This window comes from Micromesistius poutassou (genome assembly GCF_964030765.1).
Source record: "Micromesistius poutassou genome assembly, chromosome: 1".
In the NCBI taxonomy this organism is placed as follows: Eukaryota; Metazoa; Chordata; class Actinopteri; order Gadiformes; family Gadidae; genus Micromesistius; species Micromesistius poutassou.
In genome coordinates this window covers 13,367,810-13,385,596 of record NC_140271.1, presented here as the reverse complement: position 1 = coordinate 13,385,596, position 17,787 = coordinate 13,367,810, and the positions used below count along the sequence as shown (strand labels likewise).

Below are 17,787 nucleotides of genomic sequence, written 5' to 3'. Positions count from 1 at the left end.
TCAAACATAAAGTCTCTTTTATGAAAAGAACAAAAAGATGGTTGTGTGGCGCAGCCACAACGGCTGGACTCTCCGTCCACCCAGCCACGAGAGAGCCCCGAATGAACGTGGAAGCCTGCCTTTTAAGCAGGCTTCCTCAGGTGCTCTGCATTCCGTTGATTGGGACCGGGCCGGGTTGCCACAATGCATACTGTTGACTATCCATTGCATACATAACATCCATCTCTCATCGTGATGAAACCTTTGTGGGTCTGAGACCAGGTAGAGTCCACCACCCACTAGAGGTGTGTAGTGAAGCAGAGGAGCACACTGCCCTGCTCCATGACCCCACTGCTCTGTCCTCCCATCCCTCTCACCGCTGTGCTGCCCCCGTCCTTCTCAGGATGGAGGAGGAGGCGGCCCTGAAGAACCTGGCCCAGAAGAAGATCCGCGAGATGGAGGCCCAGCTGTCGGAGCTGCAGGAGGACCTGGACCTGGAGCGCCAGGCGCGGGCCAAGGCGGAGAAGCACCGCCGTGACCTGGGGGAGGAGCTGGAGGCGCTGAAGACGGAGCTGGAGGACACGCTGGACTCCACCGCCACCCAGCAGGAGCTCAGGTAGCCCCTAGCCCCGCACACCTCATGCTTTAAGAACATCTGCGCCCTGAGACTAGAAACAACATGCACACATGGTTCTGTTGGGCCCAGGCAGCGTTTAATCCATTTAGCACATTTCTCACTTTTTGTCATTGATGTTGACCGCTCTTTTCATTCGAGCTGTATTTGTTATTGTCGACACACATTTCCATTTGATCTACTACAAGTCCATATCTTTATGATGGTATTTCCTTCGTCATGGATGTGTGCTGCTGATGCGACTCCACACCCCTTCAGGGACTAAATCCTGGAGCTCCACTCAAAGTCTCCAAGTAGCTCCTAACATCTCCATGTCTGTCTCCAGGAGCAAGCGCGAGACGGAGGTGACCCACCTGAAGAAGGCTCTGGAGGAGGACGCCAAGGTCCATGAGATGCAGGTGGCCGAGATGAGGCAGAAGCACGGGCAGGCCTTTGACGAGCTCAACGAGCAACTGGAGCAGGCCAAGAGGGTGAGGACGGGACGCCACACACACCACATCCTTCATGGTGATGGGGGGGGGGGGGGGTCGAACCAGCAACCCTCCAGTGGCTGGCTTCACCGTGTTTGCACTAAGCCATGTTGCTGACCGAGTGAGGCAGAGAGCAAAGTATCCCAATGGGAGTGACGGCGAGGGCGACTCACACGGCTCTGGACGAAGGCTGAAAACTACCAAGTGCAGTCAGGTCCGGATTTCTGAGTGTCCTCCTCTTCCTCCTGCAGAACAAGGTGTCAGTGGACAAGACCAAGCAGGCACTGGAGTCTGAGCGCAACGAGCTGGCCATCGAGCTGCAGACGCTGATGCAGGGCAAGGGCGAATCGGAGCACCGCAGGAAGAAGGCGGAGGGCCAGGTCCAGGAGCTGCAGGTCAAGCACGGCGAGAGTGAGCGCCAGAGGCAGGAGCTGGCCGAGCGGGTCACCAAACTGCAGGTGAGATGTCGTGCCTCCCGTTCCCCATAGGGGTGGGGATCACAGGGTACCTTACGATACCATACATGGCCCCGGGATACCGGGATATCGCCATACAGCGATCTTGCAGCAATCAATATATCGTTAGCCAAGCCTATAATGTTGCATCACGATATAGGTCTAACGTTGAATACAAAATGACCGTGAAAAGGTAAAGTGCTGGATTTCTGTCTTTATCCTTCCCCCTTATGCTGGGTGAACTTCCGCTCACCCCTCGTGTTCCTCCTCGCAGGCGGAGCTGGACAACGTGAGCGGGATGCTGAGCGAGGTGGAGGGCAAGTCCATCAAGGCCACCAAGGACTGCTCCAGTGTGGAGGCGCAGCTCCAGGATGTCCAGGTACGACCGGCTGGAGCCGCTCAGAACTCTTCAGTGTCTGCACTCCAGATGTGCACTGGATTTAGTTTTCCTCTGGGTGAAAATTGTTTTTAATAGATGTGTCTGTTGTGTAGATGACTCATCTGCTGTCATTGTTTTGTCGTCTTTGTCTCCCACTTTTTCTCTTCTCTCTCCTTCCTCTCCCCTCTCCCTCCCTGTCCTCTTGTCCCCCATCTCCTCTTCCTCCTCCCTCTCTCCCTCCTCCTCCCTCCCTTCCTCCCCCTCTCTAGGAGCTGATGGCGGAGGAGACCCGCCAGAAGCTGTCCATGAACACCAAGCTGCGTCAGCTGGAGGATGAGCAGAATGGGCTGCGGGAGCAGCTGGAGGAGGAGGAGGAGGCCAAGAAGAACGTGGAGAAGCAGCTCCTCATGGTGCAGGCGCAAGTAAGGTCACCTGGCCCTAGCCACCCCCCCTCCCCCCAGGCCACACCCGCTCTTCCCTGGCCAACCAAAGTTATTGAATAATAATAAAGTACAATGGTATTTAGATAGTAAAGCTCTTTGTGGTTGTAAAGGACTTTGTGTTGCTGTTTTGCATGAAAAGTGCTTTTTTAAATAAAGGTTTGATTTGATGCCTGAGCTCTGAGTGACATGCGCTGTGGTCCAATAGCTGGTGGACATGAAGAAGAAGGTGGAGCTGGAGGCGGGCTCTCTGGAGTGCGCGGAGGAGGGGAGGAAGCGGCTGCAGCGGGACCTGGAGGGTGTGAGCCAGCGCATGGAGGAGAAGTGCGCCGCCTTTGAGAAGCTGGACAAGACCAAGACGCGGCTGCAGCAGGAGCTGGACGACCTGCTGGTGGACCAGGACCACCTCCGCCAGATCGTCTCCAACCTGGAGAAGAAGCAGAAGAAGTTTGATCAGGTGGGTGGAGGCCGCGACCACGTGAACGCCCCGTGCCTGACGGAGGCCTGGGCTGTGACAGAGGCCTAGACCGCATTAAACACGGGTCCTGGTTGAACCCTGGTGCCTGATGGAGGCTTGGGCCTGATTGAGATCCAGTCTGCCCGGAAAAGGCAGCAAAGCCTTTTAATAAGGTCTAAGCTCTGCAGCACAAACGGTCCAGCCACACCAGAGCCTCTGACCAGTGCCTCTATAACCATGCCTCTGACCCTCTAACCCATTGACCCCCTGACTCTCTAACCCGTGACCCCCTGACCCCTCCAGATGCTGGCAGAGGAGAAGACCATCTCTGCTCGCTATGCGGAGGAGCGGGACCGGGCCGAGGCGGAGGCCCGGGAGAAGGAGACGCGAGCGCTGGCCCTGACCCGCGAGCTAGAGTCCCTGATGGACAGCAAGGACGAGCTGGACCGCAACAACAAGCTGCTGCGGGCCGAGATGGAGGACCTGGTCTCCTCCAAGGACGACGTCGGCAAGAATGTACGTCCGCCGCCGTCCACCACTTCTTGTTAGGTTCTCTCTGTACCGGAGAGCAACCATCAGCTGGCCATTATACATCACAAGACATTTTAGTGACATCACAAGTGGGAGTATCCACCCCCCCCCCCCGATGTATGAGGAATGGATCAGCCCACCAGTTGGTACGGTCCACTGTGGGCTGGCTGGTAGATTGATCCCTCGTGTGTCAGGCATGTACACCTGTGATGCCACTATAGGGTCGGTTTTGAAGTTGCTTTCGGTCAGCTGTCTGTTTTGAAATGGGGTCCTTTTTTCTCCAAATTCTCCAACCAAACCCCAGACCTGGCATCAAGTCCAGACTTGGGGGGGGGGGGGGCTTCTCATTGGCTCGATTTGATGCCAGGTGATGTCACTCACCACACAAACTGAAAACTTGTGAACTGTAAATCTGGACCATCAAAACATCTCTCTCTCCTCCCTCACCAGGTCCACGAGCTGGAGAAGTCGAAGCGCGGCATGGACCAGCAGCTGGAGGAGATGCGCGTGCAGCTGGAGGAGCTGGAGGACGAGCTGCAGGCCACGGAGGACGCCAAGCTGCGGCTGGAGGTCAACATGCAGGCCATGAAGGCGCAGTACGACCGCGACCTGGCCGGCCGCGACGAGATGGGCGAGGAGAAGAAGAGAGCGCTGGTCAAACAGGTGAGGCTGCTGACACACACCACCTGCTCCTGCTCTCCTGTGCAGTCTCTTCAGATGTACTCTGTCCCCTCTTCCTCCACCTCCTCCTCTTCCCCACTTCCTCCTCTTCTCCTCCTCCTCTTCCCCACTTCCTCCTCCTCTCCCACGTTCTCTTCCTCCTCCTTCCCCACTTTATCCACTCCAGCTCTTTCCCTTCCTTCCTCACCAGGCACGCTTTTCCAATCCCTCACACCTCCCCTCCAACCTCAGTCTGTAATCTGATTGGTTGGAGGCCAGCCTCCCATCCGTCTCTGGCTCCAGACGGTCCTGTGTGGTCCCGCTCCAGGGAATGTTTCCTGGGATCACTGGATGGAAAAAGGATCAAATGTGCTTCAGCTCAGTGCATTAAACTCCCAATGTGACCTTTTCAGAGGCTGCAGGGATTTTCCAGCCCATTAATACCCTAGTAAACTGCTTGTTAAAAAATTATGGATAATTCTTCATTCAACTGCTTCCAAAGAGCTATTTCCGCAGATCTAACTTGTAGATCTCACTTGTAGATCTCACTTGTAGACCTCCATGAGAACGATTCTCGAACCCGAACAGTCTCACTGATGACCTGGGTCTGGACTCACTGCTACTCCCTTAGGATAAGGGTGTCTCCTTAGTTACTGGTCTCCCGTATTATGGGATGTGTCTGACCTCTGGCTGCTCCCCCTCCAGGTGCGGGAGATGGAGCTGGAGCTGGAGGATGAGAGGAAGCAGCGGTCCGTTGCCACGGCAGCGCGTAAGAAGCTGGAGCTGGACCTGAAGGAGCTGGAGGCGGCCATCGACATGGCCAACAAGAACCGCGACGAGGCCCTGAAGCAGCTCAAGAAGCTCCAGGTACAAACACAAACAAAATGTATTCATATTATACACTTACATTCAGGGCGTTTACCAGACGCTTTTATCCAAAGCGACTTACAATAAGTAAGTTTGTCAGAAGAAAGAGAAACCACAATATACCACTGTCAGTACAGTAAGGATGTTCATAGAACCAAGTGCTAAGCCCTAACAATCACTAGTTTAACCAAATCCCCGTATACACAGAGATAGCTAGGATAAGATGCTACACAATGCTAAGTACTATTTTTAAGTGCAAGGACGTACAACATACAATAAGTGTGTAAGAGTGGTGGCTATGCAGAGACTAGGGGATTTATACACATTTATTATAACTAGAATACATTTCCCATTTCCTGAAATGTGAAAATGTTGTTGTTCCTCAAGTGTCTGCTGTGTTAAACACTGACCCTGGTGTCCGGCCGTCTCCTCCTCCTCAGGCCCAGATGAAGGAGCTGATCCGGGAGCTGGAGGACACCCGCATGTCCCGGGAGGAGATCCTGGCCCAGGCCAAGGAGACGGAGAAGAAGCTGAAGGGCATGGAGGCCGACATGATCCAGATGCAGGAGGTCAGTCCCCCCTCACCCCCTCCACGCTAGGGGTGGGAGTCACCGGGTCCCTCACCCCCTCCACGCTAGGGGTGGGAGTCACAGGGTCCCTCACCCCCTCCATGCTAGGGGTGGGAGTCACAGGGTCCCTCACCCCCATCACGCGTTTATTCATGGTCCAAACTGAGTTTTTCAGTGACTCTTCTTTGGTTAGTTAACTTGCCTTCAAGTTTCCCTCATTCATGTGTTGATCGCCTCCTCGAGTAGCAGGGAAACCTGTTTAGAGCACCTTGTTTAATTAATTAAAATATCAATATTTGCGGTGATGTTTCCTGTCTAACTCTCCATGAATAAAGCATAAAAATTAAAAAACCTAACTGATAAAAAAAAATGATGCAGCTGATCGGCTCCTGCGTATCAATTCTCGTATCACATGAAGAAGGGTGCTGATATATCGCTGTGTCGATATTTTGTCCCACCCCTACTCCACGCTACACTGACCCCGGGGGCGGAGCCTGTGATGGGGGCCTCCTACTGCCCCTCCCTCTACCTGTGCAGGTGAGACTAACCTGTGTGTCTTTGGGGGTGTGTAGGAACTGGCAGCCGCCGAGAGAGTGAAGAGACAGGCCCAGCAGGAGAGAGACGAGCTGCAGGACGAGATCAACAACCAGGCCGCCAAGAAGTAAGACCCCGCCCCCTGCCTCTGGTCCAACCATATTCACAGCTGGACAGACTGATGCTGTGTCCCATCCAATCATATTCACCGCTGGACAGACTGATTACTTACTCATGTCCGATCATATTCACACCTGTACAGACTGACCCCTCCCCCCTCTGCTTGAGGTTATTACTTCTAGAACTTGAGTTGATGAGCAGATAGTCGTATGCAGTAGAAGTTCAGACTGATGACAATCAAAGCTCAGTTTGATCAAACGTTTAAGTTGAAGTGAAACCTTAATTCCTACCTGAACAGAATGATGGATTCACTGCATATTGACATTCTATTGGAGACATTTGAATAAAAAACACCTTAGTTACTCACCCTTCACATTATGGGAGTCCATACCATTGACCTGCATTAACACCTCCTCCTCCCTGCCCACCCCCCAGCGCCCAGGTGGCCGAGGAGAAGAGGAGGCTGGAGGCCCGCATCGCTCAGCTGGAGGAGGAGCTTGAGGAGGAGCAGTGCAACACGGAGCTGGTCAACGACCGCCTCAAGAGAGCCATGCTGCAGGTCAGAGCTTCTACTGCTATAGATCTATGACCTGTGGGTCAGTGATGGATATACACCCATCGCACCATGCTGCAGGTCAGAGCTTCTACTGCTATAGATCTATGACCTGTGGGACAGTGATGGATATACACCCATCGCTATGTTACTGATCTATAGGTTATGGCTCTATGTATGTGACTGATCTATCTGATCTAATCCTCTTCTGCTCACTCTGGACTGAGGACTGTTGGATCCAGTCAGAGCTGACCGCGTGCTATCCCAAAATACTCTGCATCCTCTCCTAGACTAGTGGTTTCATAGTGACCGCGTGCTATCCCAAAATACTCTGCATCCTCTCCTAGACTAGTGGTTTCATAGTGACCGCGTGCTATCCCATAGTACTCTGCATCCTCTCCTAGACTAGTGGTTTCATAGTGACCGGGTGCTATCCCATAGTACTCTGCATCCTCTCCTAGACTAGTGGTTTCATAGTGACCGGGTGCTATCCCATAGTACTCTGCATCCTCTCCTAGACTAGTGGTTTCATAGTGACCGGGTGCTATCCCATAGTACTCTGCATCCTCTCCTAGACTAGTGGTTTCATAGTGACCCTAGCCTAACCCTAACCCATGATACTAGACCATTGGTTACCTAGTTGCCGCTGCTCTCCTCTATCTCCTCCTGACTCCCCCCGTGTCTCCCCTCTCTCCCCCAGACGGACCAGATGAACGTGGAGCTGACGGCGGAGCGCAGCACCTCCCAGCGGCTGGAGGGGGCGCGGGCCCAGATGGAGCGGCAGAACAAGGAGCTGAAGCTGAAGCTGGGTGAGCTGGAGGGGACGGTCAAGAGCAAGTACAAGGCCGCCATCGCCGCCATGGAGGCCAAGATCGCCCAGCTGGAGGAGCAGCTGGACATGGAGACCAGGTCAGACATTACCCCTACCCTACTGTGAGACCAGGTCAGACTAACAGACACCACTATGGTCCATTATCAGACCAGGTCAGACATCACCCCTACCCTACTGTGAGACCAGGTCAGACTAACAGACACCACTATGGTCCATTATCAGACCAGGTCAGACATTACCCTAACCCTACTGTGAGACCAGGTCAGACTAACAGACACCACTATGGTCCATTATCAGACCAGGTCAGACATTACCCCTACCCTACTGTGAGACCAGGTCAGACTAACAGACACCACTATGGTCCATTATCAGACCAGGTCAGACATTACCCTAACCCTACTGTGAGACCAGGTCAGACTAACAGACACCACTATGGTCCATTATCAGACCAGGTCAGACATTACCCTAACCCTACTGTGAGACCAGGTCAGACTAACAGACACCACTATGGTCCATTATCAGACCAGGTCAGACATTACCCCTACCCTACTGTGAGACCAGGTCAGACTAACAGACACCACTATAGTCCATTATCAGACCAGGTCAGACATTACCCTAACCCTACTGTGAGACCAGGTCAGACTAACAGACACCACTATAGTCCATTATCAGACCAGGTCAGACATTACCCTAACCCTACTATGAGACCAGGTCAGACATTACCCTAACCCTAACCCTACTATGAGACTTGGTCAGACATTACCCTAACCCTACTATGAGACTTGGTCAGACATTACCCTAACCCTATTAGAGACTATGGTCCACTATGAGACCAGGTCTGACATTAGAGACTATAATCTGTAGAGGGAGGTTCTAGGTTCTAATCGCTGGGATCTAGGTTGTAATCCTTGGGGTTCTAGGTTCTAATCCCTTGGGTTCTGCAGAGGGAGGTTCTAGGTTCTAACCCCTGGGTTCTGTGTGTTCCAGGGAGAGGCAGGCGGCCTCCAAGCTGGTCCGCCGTACGGAGAAGAAGCTGAAGGAGGTGATCCTGACTGTAGACGACGAGAGACGCAACACGGAGCAGTACAAGGACCAGGTACTCCCTACCCTGATACCCTACACCCTGAACCAGAGCTGTATAAAGAAAGAGTTGCGACAACTCCATTCACTCCAATGTTCCATTTTTTTTTTTTTTCAACAATGGTGTCTCATGCAGCCTATAAGTTAAGTTCCCGGAAGTTGGGATCGAACTCTCGGATATAACTATATAATATAGTAAATATTATATATAATGATATAACACTCTTCTATATCTTGAAGGCTACTAGGCAGTTAAAAAGCTAACATAGGCACAGCAACTGTCACTTTGTCACTCGCTTCCGGGAACTATTTGAGGCTTACACAAAACCACGTGACCAATCGAATTTTTAACCCCCATTGTCGCAACTCTATCTTTATACGGCTCTGCCCTGAACCCTTCACCCTGATACCCTACACCCAAAGACCAGGTACCCCCCTCCCCGCTACCCCGTACCCAAAGACCTACACCCTGATACCTGACACCCTAAACCCAAGGACCAGGTATATAGGACCACATTTATTTGGGATGAATAAACGACCCGAAGGCCAGTCTCTGGGGATTCTGGGGGATTCTTGACCGTGCCTGCTTGTATGTCGAGGGTCACAAAACACCTTAAGGAATTAGTTTTCATCGACAACAAACACTTTTATTATTATTATGATCCTGCTGGTCATTGAATAGGTTAAAGAGGTTGCTACTGACGGTTCAAACAGTGCAATAGGAACCGCAGGGAGCCCAGTAATGTGATGGACCGTGTCCTGGGAGGTGGTGACACGCGGTGGCTCTGTGCTGACGTGTTCGCTCTCCTCCTCAGGCGGACAAGCTGAACTCCCGCATGAAGCAGCTGAAGCGGCAGCTGGAGGAGGCGGAGGAGGAGGCGCAGCGGGCCAACGCCAACCGCAGGAAGCTGCAGCGCGAGCTGGAGGACGCCTCCGAGTCGGCCGACGCCATGAACCGGGAGGTCAGCACGCTGAAGAGCAAGCTCAGGTGAGACCCCGTACAGACCCCCCTCCCCCACAGCTCAGGTGAGGACCCCCCCTCCCAGCTCAGGCGAGACCCCATACAGACCCCCCTCCCCCACAGCTCAGGTGAGGACCCCCCCCCCCCCCAGTTCAGGTGAGACCCCTGTCAAGACCTCCCCCCCCCCCCCCCCAGCTCAGGGAGGACCCCATCCAGCCCAAATACCTTGCATTTTCATTGATTAATAGTCATGGAAGTCATGGAGTAAATAAATGACGCAAATAGAGCAGTTAATAATTTACATAAAGGGCATTAAGCTTTTATCCCAAGCAACAGTTCATTCACACATTCACACACCCACGGCGGTGGCAGCCACTCAAGGTGACAGCCAGCTCGTCAGGAGCAGTCAGGTTTAGGCGTCTCACTCAGGGACACCTCAACACTCAGCTCGGAGGAGCCGGGGATCGAACTAGCAACATGTGAGGCCAGGAGTGCTCAGGCTCTGCTGCACACCAAAATATCACGACGTTAGGATGTGTGACATGATGACGAGGTCCGTGTTGACCTCCGAACTCCTGACCGCTGACCTTTTTGGTATGAGGTCTCATCGTCTCGTCTCCCATCCTCCAGGCGCGGCGACCTGCCAATCACCATCCGGCGCTTCGTGACGCGGTCGGGCGTGGAGAGCGACGAGGAGAGCGAGGCCAAGGCTGAGACCCCGGAGCCCAAGCCCGAGTGACGCGGCAGCGCCACAGCGGCCTCTGGTGGTCTCCGGCGGAACTGCATGACGAATACACACCAACGATTTATAGCAAAACACACACAATTGACTGTACAGACAGGAGGGGGGGTGTACTGTACGATCCACAGGAAGGGAATCTGGCTATTCAGTCGCACTCTCCACCAATGACAGGAGTGACAATCTATGCACATTTTTAACTCTTACGCTTGCAAAACAAACGGTAAAACACGCGAGTATGCAGACAATCGACCATGCTGAGAACGTATTCTAAATACACCATACGCGCTTTTTTTGGGAGGGTCAAATATCGTAATTACTTCGTTCCCTGAAGCTTCAAAAAAATAATGAAAAGAAAAAAAAATATTTTTATAAGGAAACGTATTCAAGGCCTTGGTTTAACATCTATTTTTTTAATCGAGGAAAGAAGAATAAAAACCACAAAGAACTTCTAAATAAGGAGGATTACTGGAAGGGGACCAAAGGTGTGTGTGTGTGTGTGGGCGGGCGTCCAGTTCTGGACCAGATGGAACCGGTTCTGGGCGGTAAACGACGAGTGCTCCGTGCTCCTTAATGCTTTAGCTCTCGCGCCTCGCTTGTACAAGAGGCTGCTCGCTCATTATTGATTTATTATGTATTGATTTAGTGGACGTATTAATTCAGTCTGTACTTTACGCCAGACCCTGCTCCCAGAATGCATCAGTCGGCCAGCCGACGCGGTGTGGGCGGTTTGAACCGGTTTAGGACTCATCCCAGATGATGCGGCCGCGCAGATACTTTCTATTTTTTCAAATGGTCGCGCTCCAGCCGTGGCCTCGCCACAACCTCGTATCCATGTGCCTAAAGTAGACCCTGACTATACCGCTCTCCCACGCGCGTCTATCCTCCAACACTTAAAGCCTTACCTGTACGTTAGACCCACCATATCTATGTATTTTAACCTTGCGCAGTTCGCGGTTTAACGTTCTGTCTTAGTCTACGACCAGTATGGGGTGGGGTGGTGGGGGGGGGGGCGGGTTAGGACCCAGAGGGAGGTGGGCTCTGTAGGGGAGGAAGGAGGTTGTGTGGTTCAATCTCAACCAATTAGGGACCTCCTGCGGGGGTTTCTGATTGGTCGGAGGAGCCGGGGCGAGGGAGATGGGGGTCAGGTGGGGAGGGGGTCCTGGGATGGTGACATATCATTAGGGGCGTTTTATATGAAGGTGTAGTGATTACATTAAGGCTCCCCTCGCTGTGCTCAGGGAGGGGGGGAGGGCACACTGCTGGTTGGGTGTGAGGACTTAAAGGTGTTCCAAAATGATCTTGATTCAAAGTCTTTCTGCCACACTTTAAATACAGGGAAAAAACCAAATGAAGAAAAAAAAAAGTGCTTTTTTTTGATTGTTCAATGTCTGTCTGCACCTCTGGAGTAAAAAAATCTTTAAAGATTACTTGTTAATTGATATTGCAATAAAGAGGCTTCTAAACTGCTACACGATTGATTGGGTTATTTTGTTGAAAACAACGGGTCGTTTTCATTTTCTGTTTGCGCAGTTCTGATCCGACTTGTTTTTAAAGTGTCCTTGTGTGGCCGCCAGGGGGCAGCCGTGGCCTGTTTTCTACTATATCGTGCATGTTAATTGTTTGACTAGTGGGAACCGGATTTCATCAGCAACACCGAGGAGTGATAAACAAGACAAATGTTGGGATGCTCATTATTATTATTTTGGGTCTTGCCTCCGATCAGTCAAGCGGTCCGAAGCGGCGGGCCTCCGGGTTAGGGACCGGCCCAAAATAAACCGCTGATTATGATTATGAAAGTTAAAATCATTTTCAGATTGTCAATTCAAAACCGTTACGCTCTTAGTTGTAGGTTGGTATACTAATACTATATACTCCCCAGAAAACAATTACCGTTATTTAGTTGTGTATTACTAGAAAGCTGTAAAGGACGAGTTACAGGAGTTAAGGTTCAAATATGTATGTAGGCCTAATTTATTCTAAATATTTTGGTAAAGCAAACTTTTTATTTGGGTACGTATGAATAAGATTTGACCCCAAACTATAATTTATTCTATGGTCATATGTGATATAGTCACAGTGAACCACAATAAATAAATGAACCAACACCACTATGTTATTGTAATGACAGTGTCCAGTTGGTCCAATGGTGGGGTGTTGTTCGATGGGCGGGGCGTAGAGCCACCAGAAGGTCCAAGGGTCCGAACGTACAGGAACCGTTCTGATCAATGATTGGTCGATAGCTGAGAGAGATACCGCCCAGTGTAATGTTCGGTTCAGCGATTGGCTGGTAGCTAAGACAGGTCCCGCTCTCTGTACGTTGAAACCCTAGGATCTGAACCTTGAGGCTGTAGAACAGGAACCGGCTGGTTTTGGAGAGTATTTTGTGGGGTCTCTCCATGGCTGTTATTAGGAACTATCCGGAGTACTGAATCGGACGGAAACGCTCAACCATCACTACTCAACTTAACGCCAGAAGCTGATCCTGTTTGGAGTTTCAGACTTCTGAGAGTCGTGGTAAGTTTGATACATGAGTCGTGACGTCACACAGGGCATGTCCTCAGAGTTTGTGTAGAATGGAGAGAAGGCGTCTCATGGGGTCTGCTGGTCCTAATTGACTTTACTTAATTGGAGAGTTGACGTCGGTCAGGCGAACGGGAGATCCGATCATTTCTACAGAGGATTCATATCGTGTTGAACCACAGAGGGACAACGTCTACTACATGCTGGTCTATGTAGCTTTAATGACTCTTTATGACTGTTTTCTTTTCAAAGACTGCTGGAAGAGTTTATATTAACGTTGCGGACGGAGAGTGGACGGAGTTGTTCCTGAGTTTCCTCTGAGGAGTCATGGAGCTTTCCCTGGTGAGTTCACTGGCTTCACTTGTGTTCATAAATCTTCATTAAAAGGCAGTTTCTTATTTAACATTAACCATAAACGTTACACAGCAGAGATGTCCCTGTTGTTCATCCAGTTGTCTGTTTCTATAGAGCCAACTGATTAGATATCCAGAATGAATCGGGTCACGTTCTTACCCACTGATAAAGCTGTTAGTACATGAACACGAAGCAATGATCTCTTAACCAATGACAAGCGTTTATTGGCTGCAGTGATGCAAGTTATAGTGATGAAGTTGCGATCTTAGCCCTTTGGGGGCTCGAGGCAAAGGTGACCAGAATTGTTGACGGGGCGGTGGGGGGGGAGTGTTGGATTGCGGGGGGACAGGATTGTTGACGGGGTGGGGGGGGGGGGTACATGAACCAGGCTTCTGTAATCTCTTTTCTTTCCGTCTCTCGGTCTCATTCTCCTTCTCCCGTGGTGTAATACATTACAATTCCTTATCTTTATCTCCACTTACCTTTATTACCCACGTCTGTCAGTCTGTCTCACTCTCCCTCTCTTCCTTTCCCCCTCCCCTGTGTCCCCCAGGTGCAGTCCGCTCTGAAGGCCTTCCTGTGCGGCTCCCTGAGTGGGACGTGTTCCACTCTGCTCTTCCAGCCCCTGGACCTCATCAAGACCAGACTGCAGACTCTGCAGGCCACCGTGCAGCCCGGGTACACGCACACACACACACACACACACACACACACACACACACACACACACACACACACACACACACACACACACACACACGCACACACAGTGGCTGACGTTTTGCTCCCCCGCCCCAGCTCCGCCCGGGTGGGCATGGTGTCGGTGTTCCTGACCGTGGTTCGGACGGAGAGGCTGGTGGGGCTGTGGAAGGGGATGTCCCCGGTGAGAGAGACACTCGCTCACCATCTCTCACACACACACACACACACACACACACACACACACACACACACACACACACACACACACACACACACACACACTGTAACCAGTGTGAGAATTAAGGGGGAGCAGGGGGAGCTATAGCTCCCCTAGTGGTGATTTGAGCTCCCCTGGAAACATGGTTTGTGAAATTTTGGGGGAGCTCTAAAATATTGATATCATAGCCAAATAAATGCTATTTTGGGCATGGTTTTTCTCAAATGTGTACAATCCTGTCCGCGACCATCCATCCCCCCCCCCCCCCCCCCCCCGTCAACAACCTTGAATGCGAGTAACCCCCCCCCCCCCCCCTGTCAACAATCCTGTCCACGACCATCCCCGCCCCCCCCCCCCCCTCCCCCCCGTCAACAACCTTGAACGCAAGTAACCCCCCCCCCCCCCCCCCCCCCCCCCCCCCCCGTCAACAATCACACCCGCGGCCTGTCATAATGCTCCCCCGGAGACCGTGGTATAATTCGCACACTGACTGTAACCGTTTGACACTCAGTCACTCTGGAAATTACAAAATCTAAAAATGGTCACTTGAACAATTCTACTAAGAATAGGTTTCATTTCTACAGGACAACATAAACATACTGACTAGGAAGACTGTAATAACTGACTGTCTGTCTCTCTCTCTCTCTCTCTCTCTCTCTCTCTCTCTCTCTCTCTCTCTCTCTCTCTCTCTCTCTCTCTCTCTCTCTCTCTCTCTCTCTCTCTCTCTCTCTCTCTCTAGTCGTTCGCCCGTACCATCCCTGGCCTGGGGCTCTACTTCAGCACCTACTACTCCCTGAAGCAGCACTTCTTCCAGGGCCGGGCCCTGGGGCCCCTGGAGGCCGTGGCCCTGGGGGCGGGGGCCCGCAGCGTGGCGGGGGTCCTCATGCTGCCTGTCACAGTCATCAAGACGCGCTTTGAGGTGAGGGGGTAGGGGGGGGCGGAACTTAATTAACCAGGGATGTGTTTTTTAATTGATTAACGAGTTGTCAGTATCGTTGACTTGATTAATAAATAATGAGTCAGTGAGTTGAGGAGTCCGAACCCCAAAGACTGCAGCCTAGTCGGTAGACATCTTTGAGCAGTGGTTTAATAGTGTATGTGTGTGTGTGTGTGTGTGTATGTGTGTGTGTGTGTGTGTGTGCAGTCGGGCCGGTATAACTACAGCAGCGTGGTGGGGGCCCTGCGCAGCATATGTGAGACGGAGGGGCCCCGGGCCCTGTTCTCCGGCCTGGTCCCCACCCTCCTCAGAGACGCCCCCTTCTCTGGGATCTACGTCATGTTCTACACCCAGACCAAGGCCTTCCTGCCCACAGGTACCAGTAACACCACCAGTTAGGCTGCTGGCTCTGCTGACACTTATTAGATACTGGTTCTTGTGGTTCCAAGTTCTACCACAAGCTGGCTCTGCTGGTTCTACTCAAACTAAACTAAGTTTTGGTAGAAGTTACGGTCAAACTACAAGTTGTGCTAGAAGTTATAGTCAAACTACAAGTGGTAGAAGTTATAGTCAAAGTCATTGTCAAACTACAAGTGGTTGTAGAAGTTATAGTCAAACTACAAGTGGTAGAAGTTATAGTCAAGTTGTGGTACAAGTTCTAGTTTGACTACAAGTTGTGGTACAAGTTCTAGTTTGACTACAAGTTGTGGTACAAGTTCTACCTTCTGCTGACCTGTTCAGGATGTCGTCCCATGAGGCCTCGTGTGGTACTGAGTCCTCCTCTGACCTCTGACCTCTATGACCCCGCCTCTCATCCTTACCTCAGAGCTGAGCTCGTCGTCCTACGGGCCGCCGGCCCACTTCCTGTGCGGCGTGGGGGCGGGGGTGCTGGCGTCCCTCGTCACGCAGCCCGCCGACGTGGTGAAGACCAACGTCCAGGTGGGCAGCGGGCTCAGCACGGCCGCCGCCGTCCGCCACGTCTACGCGGTAAACACCTTCAAACTTCAGACTTTAAACTTTAGTTTAGCCTCTGACCGTTGATGGACCGTTTACACTCTCTAACTGTACGTTTGTGAAGCCTCTGGTAGCGAGCGGTACGGAGCAGGGTAGATGTTAGAATAGATGTTACTCCGGTGAACATCTATTCTAACATCCACCCTACTCCGTACTGCTCGCTTCCGATCTGGTTTAACTTGTAGACCACATTGAGGCGGTTGGAACCGGTTCAGGAAAAATGACGGCTGGTCTCGTGGAGGGATGATTCAAAAAGACCCTCAAGGGTCTCTCAACATCCCCATTTTGCTTAGACTACGTCTTTTAAGACTCTGGTCTGAAATCGTTGTTCAAACTGCTGAAGAGAGCAAACTGGTCCTTAGTCAAACTCAAACGAATGCTGACTATTATCAATGAGGCCCATAAAGGCCTGGTCATGATAAAAACAATCACCTCAACTGTTGAATATAGCAAGATAACTGTGTGTGTGTGTGTGTGTGTGTGTGTGTGTGTGTGTGTGTGTGTGTGTGTGTGTGTGTGTGTGTGTGTGTGTGTGTGTGTGTGTGTGTGTGTGTGTGTGTGTGTGTGTGTGTGTGTGTGTGTGGTCTCCTAGCAACAGGGCGTGTGGGGGTTCTTCCGGGGGGCGGTGCCTCGCTGCCTGCGGAGGACCATGATGGCGGCGATGGCGTGGACGGTGTACGAGACGATGATGGCTCGGATCGGCCTCAAGTCCTGAGGACCAGACAGACCGAGAGAGAGGACCGGTCAAGAGAGGACTAGATGAAAGGAGACGGAGAGAGAGAGAACTGAGAGATCCTCTGAGAGATCCATCCAGGGGAGGGGTGGGGGGGGGGGGGGGGGTGTCTGCACACACACTCCATCGGCATCAGCGTCTGAGGACCTGAGGGAACACTGGATGTTTGGTGGAAGAGCCAGAGGAGCAAAGGAGACAGACACTGGTGGCTCTTAATGGCTGAGATGCTACGCTACGCTACACTACGCTAAGCTACACTAAGCTACGCCCAGCCAGACAGACTGTACACTCTGCTCTGCTGTTTATACCCAAAGTGTCTCTGGCTGACCTGGGGTCAGACTTTGTGCTCATTTGAAGCTCTAGGATTGATAGTGCTGCTATACTGCTGAATACTCTCTTTTTTTAATGAATGTCTAGAAGATTAGACAGAGGTATTCTTTTTTTAATGCTTTTAAATTCTCTAACTTTATTGCAGCTTCTAACAGAATAAGCAGGTCTTGGTTTTGTTTTTGCTGTATTTAATTTGAATACTAACCTTTGGACCATGTTTTTCTTATTTGTGTAATGTATCGCTGGATCATTAATATGGATTCATATTAATGTTCTGTCAAATATAGATCTTGTACATTATTTAAATAAATGAATAAACATTTATATGGATTGCTTTATACTTCTGTTGGTTTTTCAAAATGTTGATTGTTGGATCCTCCATCCATTTTCTCAATTCTTAGTTATAATTTCATGATTCAATAAACCCTTTTGGCTGAGCTGCTGAACTCTTCCACCCATTTAACAGCTCCGTCGAGATAATCATTAAGTGACTGAGCTCTTGTAACTGTGACCCCATTGATACAAGACAGACTGAGATATGCACTCTGTAAGCAATTCTTGTTAAGGTTAAGTAACACTATCAACGTTTGTTCCTCTCCTTACTATTCATGTTTGAACGTGGTGTTCTGGTCTTGGTTTTGCCAGAGATGAATATCTCCCAGACTTTGAGCCCGGGCCAAATACGGATAGGTCTACACAATAACCAGCTTAGTGTGT

General features: G+C 51.2%; 2 protein-coding genes across 4 annotated transcripts in view; both read left to right on the top strand.

Annotated features, from left to right (window-relative positions):
* Positions 1-11,732, top strand: part of LOC311379215 (myosin-9-like) — a 43,143-nt gene extending 31,411 nt beyond the window's left edge. For both annotated transcript variants that reach the window (XM_084488301.1, XM_084488300.1), the window contains 16 exons: positions 383-595; positions 939-1,083; positions 1,335-1,541; positions 1,813-1,917; positions 2,187-2,339; positions 2,566-2,814; positions 3,118-3,330; positions 3,796-4,008; positions 4,711-4,872; positions 5,313-5,441; positions 6,014-6,102; positions 6,531-6,654; positions 7,349-7,557; positions 8,468-8,576; positions 9,376-9,548; positions 10,152-11,732. In XM_084488301.1, coding sequence (XP_084344427.1) covers positions 383-595; positions 939-1,083; positions 1,335-1,541; positions 1,813-1,917; positions 2,187-2,339; positions 2,566-2,814; positions 3,118-3,330; positions 3,796-4,008; positions 4,711-4,872; positions 5,313-5,441; positions 6,014-6,102; positions 6,531-6,654; positions 7,349-7,557; positions 8,468-8,576; positions 9,376-9,548; positions 10,152-10,260 — 2,602 coding nt within the window. In that variant the 3' untranslated portion in view covers positions 10,261-11,732. The remainder of the gene's footprint in view (positions 1-382; positions 596-938; positions 1,084-1,334; positions 1,542-1,812; positions 1,918-2,186; positions 2,340-2,565; positions 2,815-3,117; positions 3,331-3,795; positions 4,009-4,710; positions 4,873-5,312; positions 5,442-6,013; positions 6,103-6,530; positions 6,655-7,348; positions 7,558-8,467; positions 8,577-9,375; positions 9,549-10,151) is intronic.
* Positions 11,733-12,603: 871 nt separating this feature from the next.
* LOC311417510 (mitochondrial glycine transporter A-like) lies at positions 12,604-17,394 on the top strand. 2 transcript variants are annotated; one of them, XM_084488925.1, is made up of 8 exons: positions 12,604-12,777; positions 13,036-13,125; positions 13,691-13,815; positions 13,936-14,020; positions 14,796-14,975; positions 15,201-15,369; positions 15,820-15,980; positions 16,600-17,394. In XM_084488925.1, exons 2-8 carry the CDS (start codon positions 13,111-13,113, stop codon positions 16,720-16,722), a joined length of 858 nt encoding a protein of 285 aa, XP_084345051.1. In that variant the 5' UTR covers positions 12,604-12,777; positions 13,036-13,110; the 3' UTR covers positions 16,723-17,394. The 2 variants fall into 2 exon arrangements, with proteins under 2 accessions (XP_084345051.1, XP_084345050.1); XM_084488924.1 differs by having other exon boundaries at positions 15,735-15,980.
* Positions 17,395-17,787: the final 393 nt, after the last annotated feature.

Bases quoted from the DNA above. Each gene is read 5' to 3' on its own strand.
- LOC311417510 (XM_084488924.1), top strand. The intron at 14,021-14,795 runs GTGAGAGAGACA...CTCTCTCTCTAG, and splicing joins TGTGGAAGGGGATGTCCCCG to TCGTTCGCCCGTACCATCCC. The intron at 15,370-15,734 runs GTACCAGTAACA...TGACCTGTTCAG, and splicing joins CAAGGCCTTCCTGCCCACAG to GATGTCGTCCCATGAGGCCT.